Source organism: Danio aesculapii, chromosome 18, assembly GCF_903798145.1.
Source record: "Danio aesculapii chromosome 18, fDanAes4.1, whole genome shotgun sequence".
Lineage (NCBI taxonomy): Eukaryota > Metazoa > Chordata > Actinopteri > Cypriniformes > Danionidae > Danio > Danio aesculapii.
This window is the reverse complement of record NC_079452.1, coordinates 19,832,079-19,859,912: the sequence shown is the minus strand read 5'-3', so window position 1 is coordinate 19,859,912 and position 27,834 is coordinate 19,832,079. Positions and strand designations below refer to the sequence as shown.

Genomic DNA, 27,834 nt, shown 5'->3' with positions numbered 1-27,834 from the left:
AACGCTTGACAATTTTGCCACGGACCGGGGGGTGGGAGTTTGTAGGTTGTTAGGCCACCATCAACCGTTTTCTCAGAGGATGACAAGCTGACAAAACATTGCTGTCACTCTGATACAAGTTTTATTTCTGGAGAAAATTACAAAGCACTGCAGTGTTTGGGTGTGTGCTTGTCTGAGATAATTAGTCTACCAAAATCTGTATATTCCATACAAAGTATGAAGCTGATCGATCAGTCCTTGTCAGCTCACTTGCAGTGAGCTCCCAGCATTCATTCAACTGGGTGCGAACATCATTTGCGATCTCCAGCAGTTGATCTTGCACAGACATGCTGGATTCATCTGATTCGTTGACAAATGGATTGCGGACCCAGTCCTTGGCAGTTCGCAGGTCCTTCACCGGGCCTTTTCCCCTTAACAAAGAAACTTTCCAAAGAAGTTTCTTACTGCTTTTCCTGCTTGTAGGTTAAATTTGGGCGCTCATGTGACCAAGATGTAAGCAAGAAAATACAGTAATTTTTCTAAATAAATTATTTTTCTAAATATATTATCATTCAGACTCAGATAATAAATAAAAAGGAAATAGTTAATGATTTCTTGTGCAGCCTGGTAACAATTGATACTGGTCGTTGAGGACCATTGTTTTACAGTATTACTGGCAATTTTTTGTTATAGTTTACAGCACAATTGTAATTGTTAATTTACAGTGCAAATTTTACAGTATTCCTGGACAGTATTACAGTATTCCAAATCAGGAGGAAGCTGTTTTTTATATGTAGTATATATGAACAGTCTTTCTTTCTTTCTTTCCCCAGCTCCCAAACGTTTCGCTCTCATTGGCATCCTCTTGTTTCAGCATCTCTGCTCCACTTGATCAGGTGGGCGGGCCTTATGAGCAGCCATCCTCCGCCTTCCCCTGCTCCTCCACTGAGAGAACCAGCCAGAGAAGAGGAGGGAGGGGTGGGAGGAGTGAGAGAAAGAGAGAGAGAGACTGACTCTATGAGCCGGAGAATGGAAGAGCAGTGTGTGAGAGCGAGCGAGTGAGTGAGCGAGCGCACGAGTACTCTGAGTTCATGAGAGCGTCTGCACACACATCAGAGTCACTCCAGTCACAGTAGGACAACACAACAGATTACCATCACACAGCACTGAGAGAGACCGGGCGAGGAAACCTAGAAGAAAGAGATTGACAGACAGCAGGTCTTCATTAAAAGGGCACATCGGAGGACTGACAATAGGAGCAAGAGCCGTAGGTCGGTGGTGCGTGAACTTTCCCTTCTTGTCTTCTCTCTTTGGTGCCCGAGAGGTCACCACCTCAGCAAGTCAAGATGATCCTGGAGGTCTTTCTGAGCTTGTGGCTGACAGTTCACGGTAAGCAGCTTGGTCTCTTCTTCGATTCTGCCGTGTTGTGTCCTGTGTCTGTCTGCAAGCTTGGAATCTCTGAGAGTTGGAGGGGTTTCGGCTGTGAAACCGTGAGTTTGTGTCCAGGAGTTTGAAGTTGCCGCATGGCATCTTGTAGGTCTGCCAAATCGGGAACCCCAGGAGCTGGGTTGGTTGTGAGGTCAGGCTCTTGACCGAAGGATGTGCATTGAGTGAACGCAACACGAGGTTATTCTTAGACAGAGATTGTAAACAGGATCGGATGTTTCCGCTGCTTGCCGCCAGGTGGTTGCCTTTGAAAAAAAAAAAAACAATTGAAATGAATCGGAGACTACCGCGGAGACCCTCAAAAGACGTCCGCTTGTATATATGCTGCTGAAAGAGGAAAGGCAGCGACTCTCCGGAGCTAAACACATTGAGTTGATTGTCTTCCTCTACATTGACCGGTGACCTAGAAAAGGAAGTTCAAATAAATTCAGAAAGCTCGGGGACTTTATTTGAAGCCCCTCGTGGACCAGAACTAGCTGCTTTGTTTGGAGTCTGTCGGACTCAAAGTCCTTTAATTGAATCGTCCTACGCAACAGCGCTTCAACACTTCCTAAGCTGTCTCTACATCCCTCAAAGTGTCTTTTTCCCCCCTTCACGGTTATCACACAGCACACGCAAATCAAAGCCGAGCAGAACTTAATGACCTGCTTATCACTCAACTTGTTTCCTCGCTCCGACACTCATTAAATCGTTGCAAATGCCGTATCCCTCGCACAGGATCTGATTGAAAGAGCAGCGTGTTCGCGTAACCCATGGCGCTAATATATAACTTCACACGCACGTAAACCCGGACCGATGCTCTCAGGGAAAGAGTGTGAGACTACTTTGAGGGTGACAGTGGGAGTAAAGTATGAGGCGCTCCGTTTCTTGTTTAGTAGATCATGCCCCGAGAGGCTGTCAGCTTTATGATCTAGTTTTACAGTTAGCCGTGTGTCCAGCAAATAGCCAGCATTTTTCTCTCATTGTGGATTGTTTATTTGATGGTATAACAAACCATTTACTAAGAGGTTTAGGTTAATAAACTATTAGCCGTGTGTCCAGCAAATAGCCAGCATTTTTCTCTCATTGTGGATTGTTTATTTGATGGTATAACAAACCATTTACTAAGAGGTTTAGGTTAATAAACTAGTAACTTGCTAGGAAGTAGTAGGGTTTAGGTATTAGGGATGTACGATAAGATTGTGCTTTATGAGTGTTAATAAACAGCCAATATCTTATAAATAAGAACCAAATAAAGGATCCCATTTTATACTACTACACTGTAAACACAAATATATGATCAATTAGTCATGACAGCATATGTTTTTAGTTCATTGTAACTTATTAAACTAAGTTAATCATGTTCTAACTTAATTTTTTAAGCTATGCAAGCTGTTTTAAGTCAGTTTGATGTAATATAAATTCAGTGGACTCATATGGTTATGTTGATTCGGGCAAACAGGATCTTTTTTACTGTGTATATTCTTGCATCAAACATAAATACAACATACTGTGTTCATAATGTCTTGCAGAACACTTCTTGTTCTCTTGAGGTGGGATGTGGGTAGGGTTAGGGATAAGTTTGGGGTATGGATAGGTTTAAGGGTGGGTTAAGGTCAAAGGGACGGTCAAATTAAAGGTGTAAGTATGGAAATTGATTACATGCATGTGTTTAGTCAATGATAAGTACAATGTAAAACATGTACAGTCGAAATCAGAATTATTATCCTCCCTGTGAATGTTTTTTTTTTAATTTTGCCTAATTACCCTAACCTGCCTAGTTAGCCTAATTAACCTAGTTAAGCCTTTAAATGTCACTTTAACCTGTATAGAAGTGACTTAAAAAATATCCAGTCAAATATTATTTACTGTCATCATGGCAAAGATAAAATAAATCAGTTATTAGAAATGAGTTATTACAACTGTTGTTTAGAAACGTGTTGAAAAATTGAAACGTGTTGAAAATCTGCTCTCCGTTAAACAGAAATTGGGGGAAAATTAAACAAGGAGGTTATTCAGGGGGGCTAATAATTCTGACTTCAGTTGTATTAACACAATAAGTACATTTTAACATGATTATTTCAGTGTATGTGCAAAGAGAGACCAACTAAAGTGGTAAAGTTTGTTTATTTATAAGATTTTAATAGGAGAGAATAAAGAAAGCTAATGCTCATCATCATTTAATGAGTTCTTTCAGAACAACGCTCGATGCTAATCTTGTCATAAAGTTAGCATAACAAATTAACCATGCGTCGCATGTCACTTTTATGAATTGATTAACAGAAAAAGCTCATTAGCCTTTGAAATCTTCTTCGCGAAGGTCGTATTTATGGAGTTGTTCGCACTAACAATACACAGTAGTTGCCGCCAACAGAAAATGCAGTCAGACAGTCTGTCTGATCTCCTTCCGTCTATCTCTTTAAAGCTCTCAGTGCGCTGAAAGCATCGCGCGCCGAGTGAAGTCGCCTTGTTTTGCTTTGCTGTGCTGTTGAGCTGAGCTTGGTATTGTGGCAATGAAAAAAAAAGAAAAATAAAAGCAGAACAGGCAGGTAAACACGAGATAACAACAGGCGCTCCTGTCGCCCCGCTCTGCCCCTGGGGATGGCAGGTTCCCCAAAGCGAAATTGTGTTTTACACATTATTGCTGTTTATGGAGCCCACCGGTGTCAGCGGAAATAAATATATTAGGGAAAAGAACTCAGAAAAACAGGTCTTTTATTTTAGAAGAATGAGGAGAAGCGGATGGTTGTGTGAGAGTGAAGTCCAATGGCAGCGCTGCGAGCTTAGAAAGACCGTATTGAGTTTTTGTCAAGAGTTGAGGGTATATGTAGGACACCTTCTCTCACACACACACACACCTGGTGACAAGTCCTAACTGATGGCACACAGTCGAGCAGAAGCTTGCCCTTGTGCAGCACAGAAAGCTGTCGCACCACAGGCAAACCTTCTGTCCAAACGCTTGTCTCTCTTTCTCTTTTCGGACACTTTCTCCCCTTCTTCTTCACTCTCTTAGTCATAGCTTTGTACCTTATCGAGTTAGAGAAGCAGCTCTTTCTTTAGCTTTTTCAATTTGTCCACATTTCTCCCCGTTTCTAGGATGAAAATGTTGCTTGTTTCCTGTCAGAAGGGAAATCATTTATTTTGTTTTCATGGTATTTCTATGAAAAAAAAGACTTGTGATTTCATAAAATCCTTTCTAAGTCAGCATTTTTGGTCTCATTTCACATCTTAAACATGATTTCTTACTAAATATAAAGTTCCCTGCGAATTAAAACACCTGCAGGTTGGATATTTTTGTGAGAGCACATCTCGAATTGGGTTTATTTATCTCCTTCCACTGGTGTTTTGTGCTCGCTTTAATCATAAATGTTATTAAATGTTATTAGATTTATGCTTATGACTAGAAGTGCCAGTGGGTTTGGAAAAGTATCTTAATTCTTAGAGAACATTCATTGAATTTATGCTTCTCCTTCAATTTAAAATGTTCTAAGGGTGTTTAGATATTACCAAAAACAACAAGCACACAGATTGTATTGCATATATCCTTTTTTCCATCTGTTCCTTGAATTAAAATGTCATCTCTTTCTTGTCATTACATGAAAAAACTCTTCTGAAGAAATAAATAACTTATTTTTATGGATTTTTCATAGCCAAATTGATTATTTTAAAAATGTTTAAGCTTATTTCACATTGAATAAATGCAAACATTTCTTCACAAGAAAGGTAGTGTTACTTGAAAATCAACTCTGCTTGAGATTATACTTGTTTTGACAGAATATATCTTAAATAAAGTTTATTTTTCTCACCGAACAGGCATTTTTATTTTCAAGTTTTAATCAGATACCTTACCGCATGAAATGTTATTTATAAAACAAAAAAAAATCTCTGATAGAATAGAAAAAAAGTTACATTAGGTATATTACATAAATGTACATAAAGAGACAATAAATAGCATTAAAATACATAAACAGTCATATTTTTGCTACCTATTCCTTTCAATCTGTCCTTCAGACGAAAGTGTTACTTTTGCCAATATCTATGTTCTATCACTCTCTGCGACAGACGGAAAATCAATGCTTTTCATGTCATTTCAGCAATAAAAGGAAAAAATATATATATAAATATATATACGCATATATCAAGGGTCTCAAACTTAATTCCTGGAGGGCCACAGCTCTGCAGATTTTAGCTCCAACCACCTCCAACTCACACCTGCTTAATAGTCTCTAATAGTCTTGAACACCTTGATTAGGTTGGAGCAAAACTGTGCAGAGCTGCGGCCCTCCAGGAATCCAGTTTGAGATCTATGGTATAAATAAATAAACGGACAAACAAGCAAATAAATAAATAAACAAACAAACAGACAAATAAATAAATAAATAAATAAATAAATAAACAGACAAACAAGCAAACAAACAAACAAATAAATAAATAAACAGACAAACAAGCAAACAAATAAATAAATAAACAAATAAATAAATAAACAGACAAACAAGCAAATAAATAAATAAATAAATAAATAAATAAATAAACAGACAAACAAGCAAACAAATAAATAAATAAATAAATAAACAGACAAACAAGCAAACAAATAAATAAACAAATAAATAAATAAACAGATGAACAAGCAAATAAATAAATAAATAAATAAATATCCAACACACTGCCGTAAAAGAATGACATTTGCAGTTTTGCTGTTTTTAAACAAACTTAATTGTTTACTGTTCAATCCACTTAAATTTGTAAAAACACAAGTTAAATTAATCAATTTGTGTCGGGACAACATTAAGGACTCCAGAGTTCACTAATAAATGACATTTGTTGTTTGTTCAAATTTCTTATTTATATTAAGCTGAAACAACACAATTGTTTAGTTTTTTAGGGGGACAACTTAATTGTTTTATGTTCGATCCGAATTAATTTGTCAAAAACTAGTAAGTTACACTTAATTCCTTCATGTTGTTCCAACACAAATCAATGTACTCAGCATTACAGATCATCACTGTAAAAAATGTCTGGTTCCAAACAATACCTTCATGTTGTCTCAACACAAATTTATTAAGTTAGCTCAATCATTTTTACAAACTTAATTAGATTGAACAGAACACAATTAAGTTGACCCCAAAATTCCTTAATAATTGTGTTGTTTCAGCTCATTTTGAATAAGTAGTTTGAACAAGCAGCAAACATCTTGTTTGAAGTGATCTTATAACACGTTATTCAGCTTTTCTCTATGACGCATTAGTCCACTGGGGGCAGTGTGACATACAGAAGAGCTGAAGACTCTGCATCCGTCTCCATCCATCCACACTCCTGCTGTCCTCCATCACTCTCTCCATCCCTCTGTCATCCTCTCCTAACCACCGCCGTCTTCTTCTGATAGATGAGGCAAATGCTCTTCAGGAGCGTCTGCTGCTAAATCCTCACGCAGCCAAGAGCGTAATCTGTGTCTTAACCCTAGAAAGCAGGTCTTAGTGTGTGTGTGTGTGTGTGTGTGTGTCCCCGCTCTCTCCCTCTCAAACTCAAATGAGTTTTATTGGCATGACTTGCACAGTATTGCCAAAGCATTGTTCAATACACAAATAATGAACAAACTGTTATACTGTATATAAAGAAAACAACAATAGAACAGTAAAATATTTCAATATTCGCATGTAAATAGTACATTTACATTTAAACAGTACATGTAGACTATATATAAAGTTAATAACTGAGTAAATAATATTCATTCATTCATTTTCTTTTTGGCTTTGTCTCTTTATTAATCAGGGGTCGCCAAAGCAGATCGAAGCATATGTTTTACACAGCGGATGCCCTTCTAGCCGCAACCCAACACTGGGAAAACCAATACATTCTTGCATTCACACACATACACTACGGCCAATTTAGCTTACCCAATTCACCTATATCGCATGTGTTTGGACTGTGGGGGAAACAAGAGCACCCGGAGGAAACCCACGCCAACACGTGCAACATGCAAACTCCACACAGAAATGCCAACTGACCCAGCTGGGGCTCGAATCTGCAACCCTCTTGCTGTAAGGCGATCGTGCTACTCTTTGCGCCACCGTTACACGTAAATAAATTTAATAATTACAATTTATACAAATTTTATATTATTTTACAATTAAACATATATAACACATTTTAAAGACCAACAAACAAATAAATAAATACATAAATAATAATAATAAATGAGATATGTTTAATAAATAAAAAACATATAATAACAAACAATATTTAAGAAATTTGAATAAATAAATACAATTAATAATATGAAACATATTTAAGATACATTTAATAAATAAATAAACAAAAATGTTACAAGATATTTTAATAAATAAAAATAAAATTAATAATAACAAACAATATTTAAGACATTTTAATAAACAAATAAATAAAATCAATAATAACAAACATATTTAAGATATATTTCATAAATAAATAAATAAATAAATATAAAAAGTTTTAAGACATTTTAATAAATAAATAAATAAATAAATAAAAAATGTTACAATATATAAATAACAATAAAATTAATAATAACAAACAATATTAAAGACATTTTAATAAACAAATAAATAGATACAATTAATAATGCCAAGCTTATTTAAGATATATTTAATAAATAAATGATATTTAAGACATTGTAAATATTTAAGACATTTTAATAAATAGAAAAACAAATAAATAAATAAATAAATAAACAAACAATTAAATAAATAAACACGACTACTACTACTACTACTACTACTACTACTACTACTACTACTAATAATAATAATAATAATAATAATAATAATAATAATAATAATAATAATAAAATAATATTAACATTGTACAATAAATAAATTATATTATTTTAGTTTTGTCCACTGGCTGATAGTCTCTCTCTCTCTCTCTCTCTCTCTCTCTCTTTCTCTTTTACACGCACACACACACACAAACACACACTCAAGCTGCACCTCAATAGACTGGTAATTAAATGCCACTTTTGGCTGTTTTCAGGCCAAATATCGGCTGCATTATTCAAGCATAAAAGGAATCAAACATTCCAGTGTATTTCATTTCAGAACACTGGATGATTTTAGACTTACAAAATCATTCTTTGTAACATCACAAATCCGTCTGTAACATGGACATGCACCAAATCCGATCAAATGTAATGGATTTGGTTTTGTTTTTTAAAGATCTCGGTCATATTTCAGAGTCCATTTATTTATTATTTTTTTTGCATGACATACTTTTATGCTTGACCATTGGAAATATCCTTGGATTGAGCTGTTTTGTATGCCAGTGTGCTCTCTCATTTCCAAAACGACATAAATGCATAGTCATCACCGACAGTAAACATGTATCAGTATTCTTCTTCTGTTCCTCGTGCTGTCATTGTTTATCGACAACCAAAGAGAAAGAGCTGACGCCGGGTCTACAAACGAATACATATGCGAGTCTCTGAGCTTTGACCACCCACTGTTTTTTTTTTTTTTTCTTTCTCCTGTCTGTGCCGGTGTGAGGTCTGACCCCCTTAATGTGCAACATAAGGCTGTGACCCTTATAATACCATGGCCATATTAGTCTACTCCCACTCTCAACACAGACTGCTGCATCTCGCGCTGAGAGAGATCTTATTTTCAAGAAGTAATAGTATTTCTGATGAAAACAGAGATGGAATACATTTTATATATAAGATATTTTTATATTTCAGGCGCTTGGTTATAAGAGTTCATCCTTCAGAAAGCGTGTTAGGTTTTAGGTAAAAAAAAAATAGATAAATAAATAACAATTGTGGTTGCATTGGCATTCTTGGCAAAGTAATAAAATAAAATAAAATAAAATAAAATAAAATAAAATAAAATAAAATAAAATAAAATAAAATAAAATAAATAAAATAAAATAAAATAAAATAAATAAATAAAATAAAATAAAATAAAACAAAATAAAATAAAATAAAATAAAATAAAATAAAATAAATGTTGAATGTATAAAATTAAAATTAAATTAAAATAAAATAAAGTAAAATAAACAAATAAATAAATAGATTAATTAATAAATAAATAAATTAATTAATAATTAATAAATAACAATTGTGATTGCATTGGTATTCTTGGCAAAGTATGAAAATAAAATAAAATAAAATAAAATAAAATAAAATAAAATAAAATAAAATAAAATAAAATAAAATAAAATAAAATAAAATTAAATTAAATAAATTAAATTAAATAAAAAAAATAAAATGTCCTAATTGAATAAAAAAATGTATAAAAATTGTATTTTTGTAAAAAATTGTGAAAAAAATTATAAAATGTATAAAATAAAACAAAATAAAATAAAATAAATATTAAATTAAATTAAATAATATTAAATTAAATTAAATTAAAAAATGTCATAATTGAATTAACAAATGTATAAAAATTCTAATTGCATTGAGATAAAATTAAATTAAATTAAATTAAATTAAATTAAATTAAATTAAATTAAATTAAATTAAATTAAATTAAATTAAATTAATATTAAAATAATATTAAATAATATTAAATTAAATAATATTAAATTAAATTATATTAAATAAAAAAATTTAATGTCATAATTGAATTAGCAAATGTATAAAAGTTATAATTGCATTGGAATAAAATAAAATAAAATAAAATAAAATAAATGTATAAAAATAAAATAAAATAAAATAAATAAAATAAAATAAAATAAAATAAATAAATGTATAAAAATAAAATAAAATAAAATAATAAATAAATGAATGAATAAATAGATAAACAAGATAAACAAGATCAATAATAAAATATAATCAAATAATTACAAAATATATATTAATAAACCAAAGCAAACTGTATACTGCTCTTATATTTTCAGTTGATTAAAACATTTGGAAGCCCTGAAACTTTAACGCAAATTCTACGCAACATAATCTGCTGAAGCATGTATATGTGTACGTTTTCTTTTCTCCAGTAAAAAAAGCCACTCACTGGAAATCGAGGGATATTCTCTCTCTCTCTTCAGTTGGCTTATTTGTACCTCCTCAGAATCAGGTCAAGAGAAGATGGCCATTAATTTGGCCTTGATTCCTGAAATCCAGTGAGAGCAGCTTTTACAGAGCAGCTCCGTGCATAAACAAAATGTGTTTACTGGACTTTATTAAGCTGCGCCAATGAAATCGCTGCTCTTAACCACAGTAGCAGAAAGCAATCCCCCTTCATCTCGCTCATCCTCTGACCTCCGCAAAAAAACATCCCTGCGGAAATCTGAATTGCTGGATTTAGCCAAATTGGTGCACTTTTTGAGAAATGGGCATTATGTGGGATTATACATGTCTGCTGAGTGTGATGTTAAGTAATTCAACCAGATGCTGCTGCGATCATGAGGTCACCTGTGGAGATTCAGCTCTATTTTTTTCTGTAAGGGCGGTCTTTCTATGAAGATGCAGAACTGAGAGAACTGGGGGTCAGCCGCCTAGGAAAAAACGACACGGATTTTGCTACAGATTATGACAGAGATTAATGGCATCTAAATTGCAAACTAATACATGGAATCAGGAGAGATGTTGTTTCTGGCTATACACGCATTGAGATTGCTAACACAGATTTAAGTTTCCGTTTTAATCACATTTTAAATGGTCGTCTTTTGTTTTGTCTTGAGAGATTGACCCTGTAAAAAATTACTGATAGAATAATATATAATAAAAGAGACCTATGTCGGGCCCAGGGGTGTAATGGTTGGTGCGTCGACACATGCACTCCGGTGCTCACGGCGACCCGAGTTCAATTCCACCTCGTGGTGCTATGCCGATCCTTCCCCTCTCTCTGCTCCCCATGCTTTCCTGTCTATACTCTCTACTGTCCTATCAACTAAAGGTGAAAACCCCCAAAGAATTATTATTAAAAAAGAGACCTATTATGCAAAAATCACTTTAATAAGGGGCTTAAACAGAGTCGTATGGATATACAGTGTGTGAATATTTAGCTTTCAATGGTAAACATTTGTTAATTCTATTTTTTATAATCACACTTGATAAAAACAGTCTGCAGAAACACTTTGATTGACATTCTCCATTTATATGCCTCATCAGAGGGTGAAAGCCCCGCCCATTAGTGATAATCTCTCCCTCATTAGCATGGAATATTAGAACATTGAATCAGCCATTATGCTGACACATATGCACTTGTAGCTCCGCCTTATATTGAAAAGAGCATTTGAATTTAATGAGAGTCACCAAAGTTCCACAATTGGGATCAAAGCCTAAAAGGGGCAGTTCCAAAGAGTTATACAACATTATTTGTAAGACATTTGGGGATGAAACTTAACAAATACAGTCTAGGGACATCCGAGATTATTTTACATCTTTTAAAAGGAGCATAATAGGTCCCCTTTAAAGAATTCACACTCAGAACCACTTTCGAATATATATATATATATATATATATATATATATATATATATATATATATATATATATATATGTATACTGTACAGAATTATTAGCCCCCCTGAATTATTAGCCCCTCTGTTTATTTTTTTCCCCAATTTCTGTTTAATCGAAAGAAGATTTATTCAACACATTTCTAAACATAATAATTTTAATAACTCATTCAAATAACTGGTTTATTTTATCTTTGTCATGATGACAGTAAATAATATTTGACTAGATATTGTTTAAGACACTTCTATGCAGCTTAAAGTGACATTTAAGGCTTAACTAGGTTAATTAGGTTAACTAGGCAGGTTAGGGTCATTAGGCAAGTTATTGTATAATGATGGTTTGTTCTGTAGACTATCGAAAAATATACAGCTTAAAGGGGCTAATAATTTTGACCTTAAAATGTTTTTTACAAAATTAAAAACTACTTTTATTCTAGCCGAAATAAAAAAATAAGACTTTCTCCAGAAGAAAAAATATTATCAGACATACTGTGAACATTTCCTTGCTCTGTTAAACATCATTTAGGAAATATTTAAAATAAAATTCAAAGGGGGGCTATAAATCATACAGAATAGTTTTTTTCAGGAAGTAAAACTTCACAGTTTCCTATGAGGATTGGGTTTAAGCATAAGTTTTGGGTATACTGAAAAAAGTGTTGCTTGCAAAACTGTTGCAAACAATTTATTTGTGTTGAATTTAAACAAACAAATTAAATTGAGCAATGTTCAACTTAATTTGTTTGTTTAAATTCAACCCAAATAAATTGTTTACAACCACTTAACGTAAACAAATTGAGTAAATCCAAGGAATCATCTTTGAATAATTTTTTTCAGTGTAGGGCGATAGAAAATACAGTATAAAACACAAGGGAAATCTATGTAACGTTCTCACAAATCACAAAAACAAACCTATATGTGTTTGTTGCTTAGTTTGGTTGATTAGCAAAGCTTGCCAGGCAAATACATTCGAGATAAATCAAATGTAATCACGTTTTCTCTCAGTATTTTAGGGGTTTTATGATTCTTTATGTTTCCTTCAGTGCGTTCTGTGCCGCCTTGGCGGTAGATAAAAGAGTATACCTGGCTGACAGGAGTGTTGTGTCGGTGTAGAGGCTCACAGATGTATATAGTGTGGCAGTACGCGAGGCACTGGAGGAATTGGGTTGCCAATCTGACAATGGCTTGCAATCGCTTTGCTGGAAGCTTCTGGGGCCGGTGCAATATTACACCTGAATGAACCTGACGGACTCAGTCTTTGTCTCGCTCACTCTCTGCCTCTGCCGGTTTCACTTCAGTGTCTTACATGGACAGTAGAGTGATGTGCATGTTTTATTTCTTTGGTGTGTGTATATATATATATATATATATATATATATAAATGTGTGTGTGTGAGTAAATCTGTGCGCTAACGGCAGGTTGCTGTGCGACACCAATTACAGTAGTGAGCCCTGGAATGGCAATATAAATGCTAATCAGACTTTAAACCTGTACTCTGGGAAACATAGAAAGACAAGGGAATTGAAAGCAAGGTGTGTTTGTGGCATTATGATTACCAAACAGCGCTGTCATACAACAAAAAAATACATATACAATAGTTCCTGTGAGAAGATAGTTTGAACTGTCATGTCGTCTGTTTAGATTAGCGATGGCTGTCCTACTGTAGTCTCCGTCCAAAACTGTTCACAAAACGACACTAAAAGTAAACATTAGCAAACTTGTGCTGAAAGTTTTTTGACACTTTTTTCGGGGTCTGTTTGCAGGAATACTAATAGCTACTATCTCACGTCTGGTTCCTCCAAGCAGAACTCAAACAAGTTTTCAGCTCTCAGCCATGCTAATGCTGCTAATTAGCGTGCTAAAGGAGGGATTACAACACAGACAGCAGCAGAGACAGCGACTTTGCCTCTATTTCTCTCTCTCTCTCTCTCTCTCCCTCTCTCATTCTGTTTGACCGTTTCCTCGCTTTGCATCTGTCTGTATGGACGATATTTCATATTGCTGGATGGCTAATTAGAATTTTGGTCAATGGAAACGAAGGAATGTTTCACGCTTGTGTCAAACGGATCCTTCTGTTCGGAGCACGGTGGGAATCTCAAAATAGAGTGCATGTTATCTTGCATTTTTAGTGCTCGACTGTAGCGTGGATGCGTCCTACAGGGGGAGCTGTGGAGTAAATGTGTTCAGTATTAGATCACGAATAGCGTTGGATCACAATTTATCCATGTTATCCTTAGCTTATTGTTGTTTTCTGCTTTGAAAGGTTTTGTTGAAAGTATTACTAAATTAAAAATTAATTTATTAAATAAAAATTACACTAAATTAAAAGGGACCTATTATGCAAAAATCTGTTCAAACACACTTGTTTTATCCATACCCTGCCTGTAATGGCTAAAAATGGATTAATAATTAAATAATTGTATTTTTATAACCACACTTCATAAAAAGTCTGATCCATCAGATCGCACTATTATGTTTTTCTTTCTTTTTAATTCTCTTATAACCTGTTTTAACACATTTTAAACAGTTTTTATACTATGTATATTATATATATATATATTATATGTATAGATGGTCATCCTTATCTTTATGTGCGTAGCGTGGTGCTTCCGCTATGTAACAATAGCACAATTTATTTGTGCGTTCGGCATCTGCTGTGAACACAACATTAGAGTTTTGAATCTGTTATATAGCTCCGCCTTCTGTTGAAAAGCTCATTTGAATTTAAAGCGACAGTCAATTTGGATCAAAGCCTAAATGACGAGTTTAAAAAGTTATTATATGTGGCATTTTGAGCTGAAACTGCACATATAGGCTCCAGGGACATCAGAGATGTATTTTATATCTTGTAAAAAGCGGCATAATAAGTGGCCTTTAAACTGCCAAGATGTGCGTTTAATAAAAATATGAATAATTTCTGTGTGGCAGTGATATCTTTCTGTGCAAAACCCTTTTTTAAAGTCATCTGGTGAGATACTCTGTTAAATACTGTATTAGGATGGTATTCTGTATTAGCTGTGTCTAAATGTTTATTTACTGCTGAATGATATATAGGGAAGGGCCTTTTTCTTTCGTCACTTTTTCTCCTGTTTAAAGGATAGTCAAGGAGGATAGAGTTGTTGTTTTATTTACAGAACTTTATTTTTGGTTTAGGTAGGAGATCCAATATTAGGTAGCGTTCTATTTTTTGGCTTGTTGTTCCCTTCCCACATTTGATTTTGATATTGGAAATATGTTTAATAAATCTGTTTCCCCTTTTCGACAACATGGCCTGTGTGTGTGTGTGTGTGTGTGTGTGTGCTTAGGGAGCAGGAAAAGGGATTCTGGGTGACATCTTTTAATAGACGGTCATTCTTATCTTTATGTGTGTAGTGCGGTGAGCTCATTTGAATTTAAAGCGACAGTCAATTTGGATCAAAGCCTAAACGGCGCAGTTTCAAAAAGTTATAAAACTTTACTATTTATGTGGCATTTTGAGCTGAAACTTCACATATAGGCTCCAGGGACATCAGAGATGTATTTCACATCTTGTAAAAAGGGGCATAATAAGTACCTGTTAAACTGAGAAGATGTGCGTTTAATAAAAATATGAATAATTTCATGAAATTGCACACACACACACACACACACATAGAGTAGACTTGACCTTCGAAATCAAAGGTCGTGACATTTAATCATCTTCAGCTAACAACATATTTAATCAGTAAAGACGTATCTATGTTCATCTAATTGAACAAAAACACACATTCACTTCAGACATCCTATAGTGTCTAATCTGAACTTACAAACTGCACGGATGAGTCAGTAAACTATGTCTATTGAACTATTTGATTCTACCGATTGCTCCTATAGAGCAAATTCATTTTTTTATTCTCCCCTTGCATTGAATTCCAGAGACTCGGCTCTCCAAACACCTACGTGTCCTTCATTCTTTTATTCCCCAGTTTGCAGCCTCTGTGTTGTCAGCATTGTTGCGCTGAAAAAATCCACACCTCAGATTCCGCTTCGTGCTTTGAGAGTCAGAGTGCTACTCTGCGAGAGAGAGGGCAAACAATGTTAGCCGCGCTGTAATTAGCCGAAGCTTTTTTTGTGCATTACGATTTGCTTCCCGTCGTGCTCCTTTTCAGATGGCTCTTCTATTTATTTATATGTATTTTTACAGTGGCGTCCTGCGAGCTCGGACTTCAAAGGGAGTTTAATAGTGTGGAGTTATTCCATGCCAGTGCGTCGCCTGAAAATGCTAATGTGCCATCGGGGTGGCTAAATGATTTGCTATCCTTTCAAACGTGCTGGCAGGGGTTTCAATCTGGCCTGCCTCCCGGGCCAGTTGACAGTGGTCTCGACTCGGTCCCCTGAGGACATTAGTGCGAATCAGAGAGTCGGCCAGGAGGCGCTGGCGTGCTGTGCCATCATTTGGCCACGACCCAGCTCCCCACGGCCCTGTCCTCAACCGCCTGCTAAAGTAACACACCTCTCCATATAGGAGTCCCCACTTAGAAGGGATTTAATCAACTCCTTGATGGCTCTTTTAGAGTCTGGCTGAAGAAACGGGTTAAAGAGTGTGGCCCTGCCAATATAACATAAAGGAACCAACTGTGACAGAAGTCAACAGTGTTGTTTGCCAGCATATGATCCAAAAAATATGCATCAACACTGCTAGGGAAAAAATGGTCAGTATACTGGAACACCAATGTACAAACACAAAAAAATATACTAATAATACATTTTAAGGTGATAGTTCAACTTTTAAACATTGACTTCTATAGTAGGAAAAACAATACTCTGGAAGTTAATGGTTACATGTTTACAGCTTTCTTCAAAATATCTGTTTCAGTGTTCAACAGAAGACATAAAAACTAAGTCAAACAGGTTTGGAATCATTGTCTAATGTTTTTCAAACACATATTTTGACATATTACTCAGATTACATGCTGTTTTTCCCAAAATCCCAAAGTATACACGTTAAGATGCACATTTTGACTAGCTTTTTCTGGTGTGTTTACTGCAAAAAAATATATATGTTTAAATTAGTTTTAGATACTCTAACTCTCCTCACTTAAACTCAGAATGTATTTAATCAACTCCTTCACAGCAAAATCTAATTTACCTGTAATAATTTCAATTTTACAACATTTTGTTTACAAGGTAGGGCATAGAATGGTCTATTTCTTATTGTCAATTGTTTTATTGTTGGAGTTGAGACGAGGGTCTCCATGAAGGCCAGTGATAAAGGTGCTAACGTTCTGAAATTGGATTAAGCGCAGAGTGCCCCCTAAAAGAGAGTGCAGTTTATTGAAGCCTTATCTTAAGTGATAATGTTACCATGAAGAGCAGTATAATAGCAGCAAAGTGGACTGCAGCCATATAAAAGATATGGGTCTGAGGCAAAGAGCGAGATGATAGCCTGTAAGTGTGGACCGCTGGGTCCGGTTGTTTTTATTAGGATGTAGAGAGAGAGAAAGGATGTAGGGTCATAGGATGCTGCCCATCACCGATCAAGCATTGGGTTTAAATCACATTTCCTTTGGATAAGAGTGAAAGAGGAGCCACATCACACTGCCAGCATCAAATTTAAGGCACTAGCACTAGAACATGCTTCCCACCAGATTTACACTCTCTGGTTCGCTGTGAAGAATAGAGTCCAGTGTGTTTACAAGGTCACTTCTGGCCCGTCTGTGATCCAATAAAACTCTCAACCTTCAGCTGAACACCAAGACCCTTCTGAATGAGGAACATATTGATGACCGCTCTGTTCTTTTACTATGAAACGCATGGACGTTAGGTGTGATGTGCTAATTGCTTTTACTTGTATCACTCACATTTGTAAACAAAACAATATGTTAATCTCTGCTATACTGAAAAAAGTTAACCTATAGGTCATGTTTATATTGGATTAAGATTTTAGGTTGAAACAAAGTATTTGAATTAATGATTTGGGCAGAGGGGACAACACAGTGGCTCAGTGGTTAGCACTGTCACCTCACAGCAAGAAGGTCGCTGGTCTGAGTCAGTTGGCATTTCTGTGTGGAGTTTGCATGTTCTCCCTGTGCTTGCGTAGGTTTCCTCCGGGTGCTCTGGTTTCCCCCACAGTCCAAACACATGCGCTATAGGGGAATTGGATAAACTTAATTGGCCGTAGTGTCTGTGTGTGAATGAGTGTGTATGGGTGTTTCCCAATACTGGGTTGCAGCTGGAAGGGCACACGCTGTGTAAATCATACGCTGGATAAGTTGGCGGTTCATTCCGCTGTGGCGACCGCTGATGAATAAATTCAATTAAATTCAATTCACCTTTATTTGTATAGCGCTTTTACAATGTGGATTGTGTCAAAGCAGCTTCAAATTGAAGAACATAGTAAAGTGAAACAGTGTCAGATCAGTTTTCAGTGTTTAAGTTCAGTTCAGTTTAGCTCAGTTCAGTGTGGTTAAAAATCACTACTGAGAGTCCAAACACTGAAGAGCAAATCCAACGATGCGCAGCTCTACAGCTCTACAGATCCCGAATAAAGAGACTAAGGTGAAGAAAAATTAAATTAAATGAAATAAAGTGAGCAGAATAAATAATCTGATTGCTATTAAATTACATTTTTAAACAAGTCAAAAGTATATATTGAGGAAATATTAATTTGTTATATAATATATATAACAAATTAATATAAAATAGAAAATAAATAAATAAATGTACATTACAATACAAGTACCAAAGTACAATAAAAAGTACATTTTTATATTGGATTAAAATATTAAGTTTAATCAAAGAAATTCAATTATTCATGGTCTATATCAGTGTTTCCCAACCCTGTTCCTGGAGGCACACCAACAGTACATATTTTGGATGTCTCCATTATCTGACCCATTCATTTCAGGTTTTGGAGTCTCTTCTGATGTTATGATAAGATGATTCAGGTGTGTTTGATTAGGGAGAGGTTGAAAATGTGGACTGTTGGTGTGCCTTCAGGAACAGGGTTGGGAAACACTGGTCTATATAATTAAGATTTTGATTGAAATGTACTTTGCTTTCCTTTAGCAGAATAAATATTTTAATTAATATTAAATGACGTTTTTCAGTTTCAACCAAGTCAAAACTATAATTTGAAGAAACTTTATCAATGTATCTGTAACAAATTAGAGCATTCTTTTAGGTTGGTCCTAAAGCAAAACTATACTTTGATCTAAGAGTAAAAAAAAAAAAAATCCCCAAAATATAGGATTTACATTGCACCAACCAGCAAATAAATTAATTAAATTAAATTAAATTAAATTAAATTAAATTAAATTAAATTAAATTAAATTAAATTAAATTAAATTAAATTAAATTAAATTAAATTAAATTAAATTAAATTAAAAATGTTAAGTTTTACTTTGTGTTCTTGACCACAATACATATGTTTTGGCTTTAGAACATAGAGGTTTCTTGAACATAGAGCACCTTTGGGATGTGGTGGAACGGGAGATCATGGATGTGCAGCCAACAAATCTGCAGCAACTGTGTGATGCTATCATGTCAATATGGAGCAAAATCTCTGAGGAATATTTCCAGTACCTTGTTGAATCTATGCCACGAAGGATTAAGGCAGATCTGAAGGCAAAAGAGGGTCCAACCCGGTACTAGTAAGGTGTACCTAAAAAAGTGGCCGGTAGGTGTACATAACTGATGAGAAAACTGAAAAGAATCACAGCAATATTAACAAAAAAAAAAGGCATAAAAAGTGAAAATTAAAAGCCAATTTATGGGTAATAGCCACTATATATTGGGGAATATATTGGGGAAACCTACTGTTAAGCGGGTTACCGATTTTTACTGTAGCATTACTACAGTTCAAATTACGGTCATTTTCCCACAGTTAGACTTATTTTCAAAGATATGTTCAGTAACATTAAGGGATTTGTTAGAAGAAAAAAATATATTTTCTTCTGAAAACAAGTTCTATTATCAGTGCTTCTAAAATAGCCTGAGCACATTTATCTTGTGCAACAGCGTTGGAGATGTATTGTACTGAGATAAAAACGCTGGTAAAGAAAATCACACTGCTGAGAGTCAGAGGGTCATCTTGAGTTTATAATAGAGGCGTTACATTGTGAAATTAAAATCTAAGTATGAACACAATCTTGTAAATTAAATTAGCATGTGGTAATGCTGTATGGCAGCACACAAACAGAGAGGTATGTTGGATTACCTTGACAATATTCAGTTACCTTTCATTTATGACTACAATCCCTTTCCCGTTTCTAGCTCTTTGAGGTGATAACTTTGTTTACCTCGGGAGGTTTTGTGTGTTGATGTTCTTAATCAGACAACAATTAGATAACAGCGTCTGCGAATGGGAATAAATCCCCCTGAGTCTTGCTGGAAAACAAAAACGCTCGGCTTTCCTAAAAATCTCCAAACATCCTTAATGCAAAAGCCAGCTCTTTGCTGCAATTTCATTTTCTTCTCCCTTTTTTTACCTCCATCCCCTTCCATTTCGTCTTCTCAGCCCAGAGAAAGGATTACAGATAGAGCGTAGTCTGCCAAATGCGTTTCATATCACATAATATCCACAGTATTCAAACTCATTGCAAAGAGAGAGCAAAAGGAAATGGTCGAATGCTGGTCATATTTCAGAGGGAAATGTATATATCTATTTGTTTACACTGAACAAAAATGATATATATGTAATAAAAAAATCCATGTCTCAAAAAAAATCCAAGCAAAATTAATTCTTCCTTTGATCAATGCATAATGTAAAAAATCCAGTTAAATAAATAAATAAATAAATAAATAAATAATTAAATAATTAAATAATTAAATAATTAAATAATTAAATAATTAAATAATAATAACTATTATAATAATAAAATAATAATTATTATTGTCATTATTATTATTATTATTATTATTATTATTATTATTATTATTATTATTATTTTACTATTTTTATTATTATTATTAGTCTCATTTTTGAACAATGTATAATATTAAACAAACAAATCAATAAATAAATAAATGAATAAATAAATAAATATTATTATTAATATTAGTCCCCTTTTGATGAATGCAAATCTAAACAAACATTTTATTATTATTATTATTATTATTATTATTATTATTATTATTATTATTATTATTATTATTATTATTATTATTATTATTATTATTATTATTTTACTATTTTTATTATTATTATTAGTCTCATTTTTGAACAATGTATAATATTAAACAAACAAATCAATAAATAAATAAATGAATAAATAAATAAATATTATTATTAATATTAGTCCCCTTTTGATGAATGCAAATCTAAACAAACATTTATTATTATTATTATTATTATTATTATTATTATTATTATTATTATTATTATTATTATTATTATTATTATTATCTCTGTCTCATTTTTGATCAATGTATAATATTAAACCTTAATTAAAAATAAACAAACAAACAAACAAACAAACAAATAAATAAATACATAATAATAATAATAATAATAATAATAATAATAATAATAATAATAATAATAATAATAATAATAATAATGACAACAATGATAATAATATTAATAATAATAATAATTATTATGATGATGATGATAATAATGATGATGATAATATTCACAATAATAATAATAATAATAATAATAATAATAATAATAATAATATGCTATTTTATTACTATTTTTGTTATTATTATTATTATTATTATTATTATTATTATTATTATTATTATTATTATTATTATTATACAAAATGAATTGTTTCATTATATAAAGAGCTTGACCTGGAAATTATCTCCTATTTAACTTAAAGTTCCAACTTTATAAAAGTGACACAAAAACACAAACCCATTGCTCAAAACTATGAGCTTCTTTTCCATTATGTTGCATCAACCGAATCAACCCTTTCTGCCTCTCTCGGGCACAGACGCACTATACATACACAGATAAAGACACACACTCGCCAAGTGCTAGAGAGCGCATTGAAGTGTCAGAGACAAAAAGCGACTTTTCAGGCCTTCTGCGTTTGAAGGTTGCCAAACAAGCCACTTTCATCTTGTAAAGCAGCAGACAAGACCAACAAAGGCTGAAGACACTTCTAGCGTCCTGTAGTGTGGGATAAGACGAAGGACAAACGAAAAAGACAGAATTATGGGGTCTTTTTCATGCATGAGCCCTTTATGGTGTCCTCAGTGAAAATGGCATCTACTTCATAGTCCTTTCCATCACCTCGGTCGAGCTCATCATTCTGGATCCGCTGAGGTGAAAATGGAAAAAAGAAAAAGAAAAGGGATGGACTCCATCAAAGCGTTCGGGTGCAATTAAAGGGGCAAACGCATTGGCCATGTGCAGGACAGGGGCGGCACCCTGATGTTCCTCAGCTCTAATGAGAGGAGATGATGAATAGATGGAGAAAAAAAAGAGCAAACCGAACCTCACGAGAAAGTAAAGTGCCTAAAGTTTAAAGAACATAAAGGCATCATCTTCCTTGGTTATTGCAATGTGGGCTGTGTGTGTGTGTGTGTGTGTGTTTAGTCCTGCTTGCATCATTTCCTCTGCAAAAGAATAGTCAATATCAATTGTCATGTTTTTGTGACAAAACAAGGTCACTTAATAAATCGTGCAGCCTCATTGGTTTGAAATCCTGCAGCGTTTTGCATATTTAAAATCAGCTGTGGGCGACACAGTGGTTAGCACTGTCGTCTCACAGCAAGAAGGTCACCGGTTCGAGTCCCGGCTGGGCAAGTTGGCATTTCTGTTTGGAGTTTGTATGTTCTCCACATGTTGGCCTGGGTTTCCTCAGGGTGCTCCGGTTTCCCTCGTGTTCGATCACACTATTCACGCTACATAAATAAGATCTAGCCCCGGATGCCAGATCCTCTCAGAAAATGTCTGTTTCTCTGAGTATCCAGACAACAAGCTGGTGGAGCTGCCCAATACTCATTCATTCATTCATTTTCTTTTCAGCTTAGTCCCTTTATTAATCTGGGGTCACCACAGCGGAATGAACCGCCAACTTATCCAGCTTATCCACACTCATACACTCTCATTCACCCACATACTACGGACAATTTTAGCTTACCAAATTCACCATTACCCCATGTCTTTGGATTTGTGGGGGAAACAGGAGCACCCAGAGGTTTTAGTTTTAGAATGAAAACGATCCGCGTCCACACTGGCGTTTTACCCAGCGTTTCTGAACAACTCTCCGTCTACACTACACCACTGAAAACGCACGTCACGTGACCACACACAAAAAAATAAAATGATGCAAATAATTAAGAACATAACAGTCATATAAGGTCTGAAAGAATATCTCGACCTGCTCAGAAGTCACAAATACATCAACATGTGTGTGATACTCATGACGCAGCTTTAAATTTCCTGACCTAAATGTTTAAACCAGAGAGCGAAGAGATTAAAATATACAAAGAAGAACAAGAGTTTTAGATTTATTGGTGGAAAGAAGGAGGTATGTGGTGGGATGAGGCAACAAGGAGAGAGAAGTACGCAAGAGAAAAACAAGTGGAATACAGAGAGAGAGAGAGAGACTGACTGGTATCTATGGCTGCTAAAATTCTCTGAGCTGAATTAATGATGCTGTAACAGAAGAGTCGGGCCCAGTGGAGACCTGAACCAGATTTCAACCTGAGGTCCCTGGAGGTGGGAGACTGCAGAATGGGCCGCAGCGTCATAAACTAGCCCTGAGCGGGACCGCCGGGACCCTTTTCATCACTACACTTGCACTAGTGCTCCCCTGCTCTAAAATTATGTAGGACATGGATGGGGACATAAGAAAGCGTGTGTGTGTGTGTGTGTGTGTGTGTGTGTGTTTGGGTAGCTGGCATTTATCTTACTAGAGGAGGCTCGTTTCAAATCCTAGTGGACTGCTTTGTCGTCGACTTTCTTCACAGGCAGCATCCTAATTGAAATAAAACCTTAAAGTGATTTATTGTAGTTATGCACACAGAGTTTTGTGTTAGTATGTTGATTAAGACTAACTCGGTCTTTTATAGAAGACAAAAAAGGTAAATGAATTTTAGCTAATGTAAAAATAGGTTGTTTGGCAAAATGTAAAATAGTTAGCATCTGAATTATCCTGAATTTTGAATTGAAAATAATAATATTATATATTTTAATATTACTGTTTACTAAATTTTCTCTTCAACGTCCCATTTTTTGGGAAAATTGGTTCACAATGTTCACAGTGCCTCCAGACAGCTATTTTGGGCTGCAATACCAACACCTATCTACTAAACTAAACTAAACTAAACTAAACTAAACTAAACTAAACTAAACTAAACTAAACTAAACTAAACTAAACTAAAATAAAATAAAATAAAATAAAAATAATCTGCCTATTTTTTCATATTTAAAATTTTATTTAAATACATTTTATTTGATATTATTTTTTGTTTTTATTCATTATTATTAGTTTTAGGTTTTAAATGTTTTTTATTAAACTTTTTTATTTAATTTTAGTTATTTTTATGTTTTTTAATTTAATGTAATTAAATTTTATTATCATTATTATTTGTATTTATTGTTTATTATTTTAGCTTTACATTTAGTTTTTTTATTTAATTTTATTTATTTTATTATTATTTTTTATATTTTAAATTTGTATTTTATTTTATTATTATTTGTTTTTATTTTTTAGGTTTAAAGGTTTTATGTTTTTATGTATTTTTATTTTGTTTTGTTTTATTATTTTTGTTTTATTTTATTTTTATGTTTAAATTTTTTTATTTTATTATTATTATTATTTATTTTTTTTTTTTTATGCTTAATTTTAGTTTTTATTTTATTTTATTTTATTTTATTCATTCATTCATTTTCTTTTCGGCTTAGTCCCTTTATTATTCCAGGGTTGCCACAGCAGAATGAACCGCCAACTCATCCAGCACATGTTTTAAGCAGTGGATGCCCTTCCAGCCGCAACCCGTCTCTGGGAAACATCCATACACACTCATTCACACTCACACACTACGGACAATTTAGCCTACCCAATTCACCTGTACCACATGTCTTTGGAGTGTGGGAGAAACTGGAGCACCCGGAGGAAACCCACGCAAAAGCAGGGAGAACATACAAACTCCACACAGAAATGGCAACTGACCCAGCCGAGGCTTGAACCAGTGACCTCCTTGCTGTGAGGCAACAGCACTACCTACTGCACCACTGTGTCGCTTATTTTATTTTATTTTACTGCTGAAAACAATGGCAATCTCAGCGGTCTTAACAAACCCTTCATTTATTCTGCCTACTTTTATTTATGTATTTATTTATTTATTTATTAACACCCAGGATGTTCTAAAATCCAATCTATGTCGACAGTGTACTATCCTCTGCAACAGAAGCGCACTATTCCATCACTCACAAAAAGAAAAGAGAAAAGTTCTTATGAATTAGTACAATAGGCCACACCGAGACACATACTCTGGAAACATACAGTTGAAATGAAGACGCCAAAGGAATGAACATGATGAAAAAGACTAAGAGAAACAGAAATATAGCATGAGGAACAGAATGGAAAAGCAGCAGATGAAAAGGTCGAGGTGTTTCCAACAAGGCTCTCATGGAGGCAGACTATAGAAATGTGCTTTTGTTTCCGATGTGACCAATAATGAACCCTTTCCACAAGACATGTTTAACAGTCATCACATGCTCAGGGTCAAATAGGATTGTAAAACATTATTTTTTGTACTCTCCCAGTCACTGCGCTCTAAGTTACCCAACTATGACGACTTCCGCTACTGAGAAACCCGGAAATGTGATAAGAATCCACATAAGTCATTGGCTCCTTTCCTCTGCTTAGAGAAAGGCACGCTCCAGCAGTAGGAGAAAGCCTGCGAGCATATGTCATTAAAATGCTTAGACAAGTGGAAGAGAGCAGGGGAGATGGCAGTGAAAGGGAGGGCAGAAGACATTACGTCGGGGAGGCGCTGTCAGACACGATCAGTCTCCAGACCTCCTGCAGTATTTACAGGGCAGAAGAGGAGAGGGACCCCCCGTATGTGGAAGCCATGCCCCTCCAGAGATGCACATGACAGACAGATATACTGAAAAAAACATGCTGGGTTCTACACAATCGATTTGTGTTGGGGCATCATGAGGGAATTAAGTAAACTTATTAGTTTTTACTAATTTAAGTGGATTAAACATAAAACAATTAAGTTGTCCCCACAAAAATCTCAAGAATTGTGTTGTTTCAGCTCATAGACATTTAAAAAAAACAGCAAATATTATTTTATGAGTGCAGATACACTGAAAAAAAAGTCAAATTATACCATTTTATACTGGAATAATTGTAAAATTATGGTTTCTGGATTGAATTTGGCCTTTGTAAAAAATAATAATTAATGAATTAATTAAAAGCATTAGTTTTTCTCAAAGTAGTATTTTTAAATGTGTTTAAACCAGCAGTTTTCATGTATTGTACTGATCTTCAGTTTGTTGTACAGAGTTTGATTATCTTCTTGAGAGACATTTATGGCCATACTAAAAGCACCAGCAGATACAGTAGCAGTAGCATAGCCTAACGTTACTATTTAGTTTACTTTCGTTTAGCAAATGTATATTTTTGTCCCTTGGGCAGAATTGATTTTTTTTTCTTTATGCTAAACTATATTTTTAAGTCAAAACTATATTTTGAGGGAAAACTGATCAATTTATCTGGAATGAATTACAGTACTTTTTTTTTTTGGTTGGTCCAAACCAAAACTATACTTTGATCTAAGGGTAAAAAAAAAGATTAATCCAAATTTAAATAAACACTGTAACAAAGTAAAATAAATAAATAAATAAATAAAATAACAAAAAATAAAATAACAATAAAAATAAATAAATAAATAAAATTATAACTATGTGTGTATATATATATATATATATATATATATATATATATATATATATATATATATATATATATATATATATATATATATATATATATATATATATATATATATATATTTATATATATATATATATATATATATATATATATATATTTATATAATTATATATATATACATACATATATATATATATATATATATATATATATATATATATATATATATATATATATATATATATATATATATATATATATATATATATATATATATATATATATATATATATTAAACAATATTTTATTGTAATTTTATCCTGGTCTTTTACCATAGTAAATATTTCAGATTTAGGTTGAATTAAATTTTAAAGTTTGAACTAAAGCTAAATTTTACTTTGATAAAAACTGCATGTTTTTAAATGTAACACATATTTTTTTCACTATAGATAGTTTACAGCACTTCAAATCTTGAAAATGACTAGCAAAATCCTAGCCTAACGTTCCTATTTAGTTTAGTTCAAAGTATAGCTGTATTTCGATTTTATTCACTAGAAAAAAAAGCTTTCATTCATCCAATTAAAAAAAAAATAGGTTAATGGTTCACAACTGAAGTTTATCACTTGACCCAATGCAAAATAAATAATTTACCTTAAACTAAATTTTCTATCTTCCTGAGAACAATTGTATATACCCTAGTACAAAGCATATTTGTCTTGTTGAAGAAAGCAAATTAATTTAAATTCTCTTTTTGTTCCAAACAGGAAGATATAGCTTTAATCAAAACAATTCCCATAAAATGTTCCTTCATCCAATTTAAAAAAAACAGTGTAATAGCTTCACATCTACATTTGATCAAATGAGCCAATGAAAAATAAATCATTAATACATTAAATAAATAATACATAAATAATACAATAAATAAATATACATTTTTTAAGTCCATGAAAGTACAAAGCATATTGAGTTTCTGTTTAATACGCATGCATTGGCCTGTTTAAGTAACCTTAAAAGTTTACATTGGTCAAAACACATATTTATTAGTTGAGCTCCTAATCAAAAACATTTATATTTAACTGTTTTGAACTTGAAATATATTACCTGAAAAATAAAACAAATAATATTAAACTGAAATGGAAGATACATTTTTAAGTGGAAGAAGTACTGCTTG

General features: G+C 33.5%; 1 protein-coding gene across 6 annotated transcripts in view; it reads left to right on the top strand.

Moving 5' to 3' along the window:
* The first annotated feature begins 1,037 nt into the window (after positions 1-1,037).
* The window catches only part of kirrel3b (kirre like nephrin family adhesion molecule 3b), a 347,355-nt gene continuing 320,558 nt past the window's right edge, over positions 1,038-27,834 (top strand). For all 6 annotated transcript variants that reach the window (XM_056478234.1, XM_056478232.1, XM_056478230.1 and 3 more), the window contains exon 1: positions 1,038-1,368. In XM_056478234.1, coding sequence (XP_056334209.1) covers positions 1,326-1,368 — 43 coding nt within the window. In that variant the 5' untranslated portion in view covers positions 1,038-1,325. The remainder of the gene's footprint in view (positions 1,369-27,834) is intronic.